The sequence below is a fragment of the Peromyscus leucopus genome, chromosome 20 (genome assembly GCF_004664715.2).
Source record: "Peromyscus leucopus breed LL Stock chromosome 20, UCI_PerLeu_2.1, whole genome shotgun sequence".
Classification (NCBI taxonomy): domain Eukaryota; kingdom Metazoa; phylum Chordata; class Mammalia; order Rodentia; family Cricetidae; genus Peromyscus; species Peromyscus leucopus.
The window spans coordinates 4,843,802-4,853,801 of record NC_051080.1 but is presented as its reverse complement, the minus strand read 5'-3'; the positions used below and the strand labels follow the sequence as shown (position 1 = coordinate 4,853,801).

Sequence of the window (10,000 nt, the reverse complement as noted above, 5' to 3'; positions counted from 1 at the left end):
TAAGGTTGGGGACCTGGACAGGGTACGAGCTGGACCACTTGGAAAACCACCAGCAGGGAGTCTTGCCTGCCCCGTCTGTGGTCTGCACACACATGCAGATGAACACATCTGTAGGGCCTTTGTGATGGGTCTTGGGAGAAACCATGCCTGGCCCCCTGGGTGACCCTTGCTTCTTCCAGTTCCTTTGGAGGGTTTGGGGACAGCAGTGGGGTGGGATGAGAAACCCTGGCGTGAAGAGCCTATTTCTCGTCTCCAGACCAGCCAGCCCACCTTGGAGACCTTCCAGGACTTGTTGCACAGACACCCCGATGCCTTCTACCTGGCGCGTACGGCCAAGTCTCTGCAGGCCCACTGGCAGCTCATGAAGCAGTATTACCTACTCGAGGATCAGACAGGTAACACCCCGGGAGCTGCAGCGTGAGCAGCCAGCGTGTGTGAGGTGCCGAGGGCACAGTGTCCTCCTGTGTTAGAGCCACAGGTGCCTGCCAGTGTCCTCTTCACCTCAGCTTGCAGAAAAACAGCAGCACTGAACCTGCTCCTTAGAGAGCGGCAGGGCCTTTGGCATCATGGGAAGGAAGCCAGCTTGCTTGGCCTCCCGGGCCACAAGTCTAAACAGCAGCTATTACTACTTCTTGTTCTAGGGTCTTCTGTCTTTTCTTGACATCTTTTGCCATCACATAAACAAGATGTTAGCGTGTTATTTATAGGTAGCATTAAAACTGGAGCAAACCAGGAGTGTCGTCTCTGCTCACTCTTCCCCGTGTTGGGACCGACAAAAGGACTCCTTTAAAGTTGCCCTGTCAGCATCTGCACCCCGCTCCAGCGCCTTGTTCGTGGACAGGGAGTCTGTGTTGTCGGGGGGGCTTAGGCCGAGGACTCCCCAGTGGGACTTCATAGCTGGGCCCTCATCTTTCTTCTTCCCCAAGGACTGGAGTGTCTACTGCCACCCCCCTCATCCTCGAACTCCCTTCTCTGGGGTCAAGTGCTAGGACAGCCGTCTGGACAGGCTGCGGGAGGCCTGCGGGAGGCTGGTGACCCAGGGGCTGGGGCTGGGGCTGGTGGAGGCACACTCTTCTTGCCCGAATCCACCGCCTGCGGCAGCGTGCACTCTCCGCCATAGCTCCTCACGTGGGACAGTCAGCCCTTCACTGCATTGGTGCTCCTGCAGCTCTGGTTCCAAACCACAGCCTCCTGCAGGAGGATGGTAGATGGTCGGTCCATCCGTCTGTCCATCCACTGGCTTTAGTGGGCCCAGGGCCTTGCTGCCTGCCTTACCCGTCACCGAATCCCCACGGAGAACATTTGCTATGTGACATTCACTTTTATTGTTTTAAACCCAGCTTGTCTTTTGTTTGTCAAGACAGGTCTCTCTGTGTAGTTTTGGTGCCTGTCCTAGATCTCACTCTGTAGCCCAGGCTGGCCTTGAACTCACAGAGATCCACCTGCCTCTGCCTCCTGAGTGCTGGGATTAAAGGCGTGCGCCACCACCGCCCAGCAAGATTTTTTTTTTTTTTTTTTTTTGAGTCATGGTTTTCCACAGCCCAGGCTGACCTCCTGCCTCCATCTCCCAAGAACTGGGATTCTGGGTTTGTGCCACCAGACCCTGCTTCTTCTGTTGTCATTTTGGAAATGGTTCTATTCACTGAAAGCTTATCTTAAGGTTATATAATTTTTTCCTCCAAGAGGCTCTGTGTGGGAACTTGTTTCTCGTTGCTTAGAGCCGGGTGTCCCTAGGATCAGCCGCTTTCCTTAGCCGCAGGTTAGTCACACGTCTCGTCATGGGTTTCAGACTTCATGAGTGAGCCTGCCATGTCCCACAAGCCCATGTCCCTCGTCTTGAACCACCTCTGTCCCAAGTTAGGTGGCAGGGTGCCTGTGTCAAGTCAGAGCCCCCGACTTGGGACTGTTCCCTCTGGCTCTGGCTCCAGAAGGCTCTGTCTGTCCTGGCCCCTGGCTCTCAGCTCCCCCGGCTGTCGTGGGCCGCCGGGGGACCAGGAGTCCACATTCACACTCCTCTGTTGTTCGTTCAGTGCAGCCGCTGCCTAAGGGGGACCAAGTGCTAAACTTCTCTGACGCAGAGGACCTGATTGACGACAGTAAGCTCAAGTGAGTGCCTGGAGAGGGGTGGCTCCAGTTTGACGGGCACACCGGCTGCCCAGCAGACACAGCTTCAGTTGCCGCTGCTGGGCCCAGCCACCCTGCTGCACCCTCTCCTCTGGGGGCCGCTTCAGCTCACTGCCTTCCCCTTTCCCTACCCCAGTCCCAGGGCTAGGCCGGTGCGTAAACAACTCCTGAGCCCCTTGGCTGAAGGGCCTGGGGAGCCCTAGTGGGCCGGGCCTAGGGCCTGATAGTAGGCCTGATTCATCCTTTTCACCACTCAGGGACATGCGAGATGAAGTCCTGGAGCATGGTAAGTCTGCCCTGCTGGGGACAGTGGGGTTGGGAGCTCTTGTGAACTGGAGGGACCAGTTGAAGGGGCTGGTGACGTCACTGTCTCTTCACCTCCCCTCAGAGCTGACGGTGGCTGACCGGCGCCAGAAACGGGAGATCCGGCAGCTGGAGCAGGAGCTGCATAAGTGGCAGGTGCTAGTGGACAGCATCACAGGTGAGGAGCCTGGGCCCCGGGGGGTGGCTCCTCCTCGGCATCCTCTGTCCCGGTGAGCCCTCTCCTTGCCTATCTGGGCATGCTAAGCCCATTCCCTGTCTCCCCACCCCAGCTCAGGGCTGGTCTTTTCTGCTTTGCTGACCCTGCTCTCCTCTCAGGCATGAGCTCTCCAGACTTCGACAGCCAGACTCTGGCAGTGTTGCGGGGCCGCATGGTGCGCTACCTGATGCGCTCTCGTGAGGTAAGACACCCTGCCTAGGCTCCCTCCTCGGTTGTCCCTTCTCTACCCAGTCCTTGTTTTCTCGTCTCTCCCTGGCCTGTGTGGGGCTCCTGCCCTCCTTCCCTATGCCAGCCCCTCACCTCCACCACTTTCCCAGATCACGCTGGGCAGAGCAACCAAGGACAACCAGATCGACGTGGACCTGTCTCTAGAAGGTCCAGCCTGGAAGATCTCCCGAAAGCAAGGTATACACCCTCCTGCCACTCCAGCAGGGAACAGTGGGGGACATCCAGCCTCTCACTGGCCTTTCCAGCCCTGGGCCATGTGGTGTGCCTAGAGAACCCTCGTGGACTAGTGAGGCAGGCTCACGGAGTTGGTGCTTTGAGAGCTCTACCCAGGGGTCTCAAGCGCCTTCAGTCCTCATCCCAGGAGGCGGAGGGGCACTTAGCTCTCTCTTCAGTTGTCTCCATCTTGTCGTTAATTTCCCTTTCTGTCTCTATAGGTGTCATCAAGCTGAAAAACAATGGTGACTTCTTCATTGCCAATGAGGGCCGGCGGCCCATCTATATTGATGGCCGGCCTGTGCTGTGTGGCTCCAAGTGGCGGCTTAGCAACAACTCTGTGGTGGAGGTGAGTTGGGGATGGAGAACGCCAGGGTGTGTCACCTGGTGCGTGATAAACTAGTCCATGGATGTCCTGTCCCACCTCTGCACTGAGCTGTCCTTCTCTCCTGCCCAGATCGCCAGCCTGCGATTCGTCTTCCTCATCAACCAGGACCTCATCGCCCTCATCCGGGCTGAGGCTGCCAAAATCACACCACAGTGATTTTGCCCGGGTAGCAGAAACCAGGGCATTCTCTGGCCTCAGTTTCCCCTGTCATTCCAGCTCCCTTGAGCTGGGAACTCAGGCTCCTGGAGAACCCTTCCACCCAGAGTGGGAGGTGGAGGCCCAACTGCTGGCCCATTGATTTGAGCCTTTGAGGCAAGGTGGGATCACCATGGGGAAGCCAGGAGAGGCTGGGACCCCTGTGCCTCCCCAGAGCCAGAGCCCCACCATTGCCACATCACTCCTGTGTCTCCTTGGATCAGCTTTAGACTCCTCCTTTTTGGTTTTCTTTTTGTAAATAAAAAGCACCACGTTCCAAAGTAGTTTCTTTTATTTTTTGTTTTTTAATATAAAAAACATGAGGACAGGTGGAGACAGGCACATGCAAGGAATGGCAGACCCCTCCTTGTCCTCAGGCCTCTGCCCCCATCTGGTGGAGGGGAACAAGCAGGTCAGTGGAGCAGAACCTGTGGACCCCTCCCTCGTCTGGGGCCTGCCTGATGCTCCAGCTCACCCTCAGGCTGGGCTAAGCTTCCCCCCTTCTCGGGCTCCCTGCCCTGAGCCAGCGGGCAGTGTGCAGCTGTGAGGCGAGGCGGAGCCCAGGTGGCGGGTGAGTGCAGTCCCGACCTCCACAGCACTCAGACCCCTGTGCCTTCTTCCTGGCTCCACTGGACTGTGCCGGGACCGTGGCAGCCAATGAGCACCATCTCTAGGCTGTGGGGATCCCAGGGCAGGGCCCGGCTTCCTGACCCCGGAGGGGGCTCTCCAGTACTGGTAGCCTCAGCCTGGCTCACAGGTGCTGGGGTCCCAGTCCTAGCCCCTTCCTCAGAAGGAGGGGGTGATGCTGGGGTGCTCGGCTCAGAGCAGAGGTCTCCAGAGCCAGGGGGCTCCGAGTCTGAGGTGGAGGTCCATAAAGCTGTGGCGCGAGGCCAAGGGGAGCTCTGAGATGCAGGGGGGCCCCATGGCCAGGGTGCCATGAGGGGAGGAGGGTGCCCTGGGCGAGGGTGCGGCCAGGTCCCACTCAAGACAGAACCTGCGGGGGGCTGCAGGCAGTAGGAGGGTGCCCCGGTGTCCACACGCAGGGGCTGGAGGAGCCCAGAGGCAGTGGCTGGGCACGGCCCCTCTCCTGATGCCCCGGGACACTGGCCTTCCCCTTGGGGCGCCAAGATGAGGTGCACGGCCTGGCGGAGTGACTGCAGCCCCTCCCGCATCTGCAGCACCTGTTCGGACAGCTCCACCACCTTCGGGGGAGAGGTCACAAGGTCAGTTGGGCAGCCATCTCAGCGCGGCCTGCCCTTCCCTCCCGGCTCCCATCTCCCCATCTCGTCCACCCACCGCCTGCCGCAGCTTGTCCAGCGTGTCCGCGCTCCTTGTCTCACTGGGCCCCGAGGGGACGGTGAGCAGGCCACTCTCTGTGGAGAGGATGGGGTTATCAGCCAGAGCTGCTAAAAGACGGACGGTGTGGGATCCAGGCCTGGCCTCTGAGAACACTGACCTGGCTCACCCAGCTCCCTTCTGGCCTTGGTCGAGTTGTTCAGTTTTGCCTAAATTGTCAGCAGCATGGAAACCCTCCCAGCAGCCCTGCATAACACTGCCCAGCGCTCACCTCCCTGCCGGAAACTGTCCCTGTGTGGGACAGGATGAAATAGAGTCTTGGAGCTCTCAGATCTATGAAGCCAAGGCTGGTCCTGAGCTCCGTCTGCCTCTACCTCCCTAGTGCTGGCATGCATACATACATACATACATACATACATACATACATACATACATACATACATACATACACCACTATGTCTAGCTGGAAGTTGTTCTTTGCATCTGTTTCTCATTCTGTCCTAGAGGATGTGCTGTCCCTCTGTCCACTTTCCAGGCTGCCTGTCTTACCCAGGCCAGCTTCAACCCTGTCTTTTCCAGCCCTCTCTCCTCCCAATCAGGCAGACACGTGCTAAGGGCGTCGGGAACATTCTCTAATTAACATGCACGACAACCCATTTTACAGACAGGAAGCAGGACCCAGACGCCGGCCGAGTTTATACTGTTAGAAGGCTGGCAGGGCAGGCATCCAAGTCATGCATCACAGTCACCACCAGCCCAGCCCGTGAGGGCATCCAGGCAGGCTGCCCCTGCCAGTTCCTCTAAGACCAGGCTCAGACACCACAGTGCTTGACATCTGTGAGGAAAACGGGGTGTCCACCAACACTCTCTGTCCCCCAGCCCAGTACCTTGTCCCGGAGAGGGGCTGCTGCTACATTCTGGGCCAGACTGACCCACTCGGAAAGAGAACTTGTGCTGGTCAGAGCCACAGCCATCCTCAATGCCATCTACGACCCTATGGACCCAACAAACCAACAAATCAGACGATGGGCAGCCACCGTGGTGTCGGGATGGGATGTTCAGTGTTCACCAGCTGCAGAAGCTCGGGGCTAGCTGGGGGACCTGGACACCCTGAGAAGCTAGCACACAGTCCCCTTTCCTAGGAGCTTGCATTTTTTTTTTTTTTTTTTTTTTTTTTTTTTTTTTTTTTGGTTTTTCGAGACAGGGTTTCTCTGTGTAGCTTTGCGCCTTTCCTGGAACTCGCTTTGGAGACCAGGCTGGCCTCGAACTCACAGAGATCCTCCTGCCTCTGCCTCCCGAGTGCTGGGATTAAAGGCGTGCACCACCACCGCCCGGCGGAGCTTGCATTTTAGCTGAAGAGTAAACTGGAGTAACAAAACAGCAAGAGTTCAGGGTAAGCCACCCCCCTAGTGGGTAGTGGCTTGGCAGAAATCAGGGAAGGCTTCTCGGAGGAGATGGGCTTGGCCCTGAAGGCTGGGTGGGTGAAGATGGAAGGATGGGAGCTGGAGGGATGCCTCTGAAGTTAAAAGCCTGTTCTGTTCATGCAGAGAACTCACATACAACAGTTCACAGGACCACCTGGGGCCCAATGCCCTCTGCTGGCCTCTGTGGGTACCTGCACTCATGTGCACAGTCCCCTGCCTCCCCCCATTAAAAATAAAATCTTTTTTTAATATGAAAATATGAAGCCAGGCATGGTGCACATACGTAGTCCCAGCACTCAGGAGACAGAGGCAGGAGGGTCTCACAGTGGAGGACAACCTGGGTCACACAGTCTCAAAATTAAAAATGGCCGACACCCAGGACGGGGTGCCTAGCTGTGCCTCTGTCCTGCAGGTCACCGCAATCCTGCCGTGACGTTCAGGGCCCGCTCACCTGGGGCTCAGGTCTGGGGGTACATTCCATGGCATGGGGGGCAGCCGCAGCCCATCGAGGGTCCGTGGATGAGCAGAGGGGCCGGCCTCGGGCTTCAGAACCCCTGCCCTGCTTGGCCGCCCTCTGCCACCTAGGCGTGGTCTGGGTGCCGTTCCACGCGGGGACAGCAGTTTGGCAGCTGAGGAGGAGGAGGTACAGCCAGGGGACAGCAGAGGACTGGAGGGCTCATCCGCTGGGGCTGGTGAGACGGTGTGTCCCTGCTCCCCGTCCGTCTCCTTCTCCTCCAGGGTGGACATGAGAGTGTTGTCACCGCTCAAGGAGCTGGTGTCCACCTGGGGACAGAGGGGACAGGGACTCAACACCACCTACCGAGGCCCAGGGAAGAACCCAGGCAGAGGAAAATGGCCTGGCGGAAGTGACCAGCAGCACTGTTGCCATGACGAAATCACCAAGCCACGGAGAAAATCACCCCCAAACTCCACCCATATGTGGATATAATGCCTCTCTACATAGTCCTTCCGACTAACAGGACTCTACAGTGCGTGCTAGTGATAATCTGAGGCCTCTGTGGTGGTTCAAGCGAGAGATGCCCCAACAGTCTCAGGCATTTGAGCAGCTGGTCTCCCTCTGGCTGATGGCACCTTGGGTGAGGTTTAGGAGGCGTGGCTTTGATGGGTGAAAGTAGGTGGGCTTTGAGAGGAAAAAGGAAGGTCTCTACACCTTCCACTTCACTCCACTTCCTGTCTGGAGTAAAGACGTGAGCTTCCTGCTCCTCCGCCACGCTTGCTGCATGGTCCCTCCAGAACCGTGAGCCCAGACAAGCCCTCCTTCCTTCTGTAAGTTGCCCTGGTCATGTTTTGTCAACAGGAAAGGAACTAATACTCCCTGGGGACATGCTGTTTAAGGAGAAGGGGCAAGGGCCTCCACAGGGCCCTATCCAGAGGTGGGCTCCAGGGCCGAAGCCAGTCTCTGACCACCCTCTATCTGCAGCTTACAGGGTTCTGCAGCGTAGTGACCACACGTGGTTCCCCTCACAGTGGGCTTTGTTCTGGTCAGAGCCCAGTATGTCAGGTAGGACAAAGCTGGACTGGCTTGTTTTTGTTTTGTTTTGTTTTGTTTTTTAAGACAGGGTCTCTTATTATGTAGCCCTGGCTGTCCTGGAACTCATTACATAGACTGGGTTGGCCTTGATCTTACAGAGATTCACCTCTCTGCCTTCTGAGTGCTGGAATTAAAGAAATGTGCCTGGGCTCGAGAGATGGCTCAGAGGTTAAGAGCACTGGCTGCTCTTCCAGAGGTCCTGAGTTCAATTCCCTGCACCCACATGGTGGCTCACAACCATCTGTAATGGGATTTGATTCCCTCTTCTGGTGTGCATGAAGACAGAGTACTCATGTACTTAAAATAAAAAATAAATCTTTAGCCGGGCGGCAGTGGCGCACGCCTTTAATCCCAGCACTCAGAAAGCAGAGCCAGGTAGATCTCTGTGAGTTCAAGGTCAGCCTGGTCTACAGAGCGAGTTCCAGGACAGGCACCAAAGTTACACAGAGAAACCCTGTCTTGAAAATCAATCAATCAATCTTTGAGAGAGAGGTGTGCCACTACACTGTGGCTTGGACTGACACAGTGATGTGAAAGGGCTGAGTGTGGATTCCTGCCCTGAGGCGGTGTGTGTGTGTGTGTGTGTGTGTGTGTGTGTGTGTGTGTGTGTGAGTGTGTGTGTGTGAGTGTGTGTGAGAGTGTGTGTGTGAGTGTGTGTGTGTGAGTGTGTGTGAGAGTGTGTGTGTGAGTGTGAGTGTGTGTGTGTGAGTGTGTGTGAGTGTGTGTGTGAGTGTGTGTGTCTTTCACACAAGCCCACACTTCCCTCTTTACTCCCCCAGCTTTGTTCACTTCCTCTGCTCCCTGACACCCCAGCCCCTCCACGCACACACCCTGCCCCTCACCTCTGCAGAGACTCCCCAGCCCCCAGGTTGTAGCTGAGCTCCCCTCGGAGGCCACGGCTAAAGCGTGGGGCAAACTCCGGGTACAGGGCGAGGCTCTCGTGCAGCCCGGCCAGCTGCAGACACTGGAGGACGCAGTACGTCAGCCCCTTCACGTCGGCGTTGGCCTTCACCACCTGCTCCCGCTGGGGCAGCTCACAGCCGATCAGATCACCCTTCCCTGAGGAGAAGCAGCCAAGGTTAGCAAGTCACTAGGGCAGGGGAGACGGGCTGTGGACTGAGCTGATAGAGGGAAGCATGAAAGCCTGGCTGTGGCGTGATCCCCAGTTACACACACACACACACACACACACACACACACACACACACACACACACACACACACACACACACGGTGAAGGACAGTGGGATCCAGGCTCTCAAGCACTCGAAAGGGCTGAAACCTCTGCATCTAAGTAGGATGTCATCAATTCCTGTGGTTCGCAGACAGGTTGTTAATTAGACTCCCTGGGGAAATTATAGCAGTCAGACTGTCCAGGCCCTGGCCTGACTTGATTTTCACAATCTGGTTTCCTAACGGCCCACGGGTGGTTTGGATGCGGCTGGTCCATGAACCAGTACCCGTTTAGCGCCCTGCGTGGCATGGTGAAACCGTCAGGTGGCTGGCATTGTCCTGGTCTGATCTGCCTGCTTCACCCCGTGGGGTGGGCAGGGGAGCGCCTTGACCTCACCCGGAAGGGTTTTCCGGTGCTAGGCTGAGAACTACCTGGCTGACAGCAACTATAAAATGACTGTGTCCTGCAGCCGCGGGGATGCTGGGTCGGGGAGGGTCTTAGATTCACACCCCGGGTCTGTGGCCCTGGTGGAGAGGGTCGAGTGAGTCGATGCTGGGGAAGCACCGGACAGGACCGACCAGAGGACTCACTTCCTTGATTTCCTCTCTCTTGGTCCCACATGCACATCCCCCCGGGGGAAAGGCAGCTCGGCCCCTGTCAGAGCAGCCAGGTGACTAGAAAGACAGGAAGGGACCAAGAGAGGTGGCTGCCAGTCAGCACCCAGGGAGCCCAGAGGCCTCTAAATGTCCGTGGGGATTTGCTCATACCGGAGTGCAGAATGCACCTCACTTAAGTTTTCTGTTCTTGGCTCGAGGGCCCCTGGATCCTTTGAGAGCCGTGTGGATTACAAAGAGATATTTTAAGG

General features: G+C 57.1%; 2 protein-coding genes across 2 annotated transcripts in view; one reads left to right on the top strand and one right to left on the bottom strand.

Moving 5' to 3' along the window:
* The window catches only part of LOC114696697 (potassium voltage-gated channel subfamily H member 3-like), a 23,640-nt gene that overhangs the window by 3,419 nt on the left and 10,221 nt on the right, over nucleotides 1-10,000 (top strand). Inside the window, 14 exon segments of the mRNA XM_037197804.1 lie at nucleotides 180-395; nucleotides 1,962-2,106; nucleotides 2,163-2,276; nucleotides 2,382-2,410; nucleotides 2,513-2,605; nucleotides 2,764-2,846; nucleotides 2,983-3,070; nucleotides 3,328-3,455; nucleotides 3,564-3,646; nucleotides 4,868-5,046; nucleotides 6,822-6,879; nucleotides 6,995-7,184; nucleotides 8,812-8,937; nucleotides 9,555-9,676. Coding sequence (XP_037053699.1) covers nucleotides 180-395; nucleotides 1,962-2,106; nucleotides 2,163-2,276; nucleotides 2,382-2,410; nucleotides 2,513-2,605; nucleotides 2,764-2,846; nucleotides 2,983-3,070; nucleotides 3,328-3,455; nucleotides 3,564-3,646; nucleotides 4,868-5,046; nucleotides 6,822-6,879; nucleotides 6,995-7,184; nucleotides 8,812-8,937; nucleotides 9,555-9,676 — 1,654 coding nt within the window.
* Nucleotides 3,964-9,112, bottom strand: LOC119086149 (potassium voltage-gated channel subfamily H member 3). Its single transcript, XM_037197384.1, has 5 exons — nucleotides 8,804-9,112; nucleotides 6,861-7,192; nucleotides 5,873-5,979; nucleotides 4,986-5,062; nucleotides 3,964-4,891 (listed from the first exon to the last, which is right to left on the bottom strand). Exons 2-5 carry the CDS (start codon nucleotides 7,154-7,156, stop codon nucleotides 4,289-4,291), a joined length of 1,083 nt encoding a protein of 360 aa, XP_037053279.1. The 5' UTR covers nucleotides 7,157-7,192; nucleotides 8,804-9,112; the 3' UTR covers nucleotides 3,964-4,288.

What these genes read in the sequence shown, in the direction of transcription:
- LOC119086149 (XM_037197384.1), bottom strand. Translation starts at nt 7,156, where the DNA reads ATGTCCACCCTGGAGGAGAAGGAGACGGACGGGGAGCAGGGACACACC. An exon ending in CCCCCAGACCTGAGCCCCAG is followed by an intron (nt 5,980 to 6,860) that starts GTGAGCGGGCCC and finishes TTGGGTCCATAG; the next exon opens with GGTCGTAGATGGCATTGAGG. An exon ending in CAGCCCCTCTCCGGGACAAG is followed by an intron (nt 5,063 to 5,872) that starts GTACTGGGCTGG and finishes TCCTCTCCACAG; the next exon opens with AGAGTGGCCTGCTCACCGTC.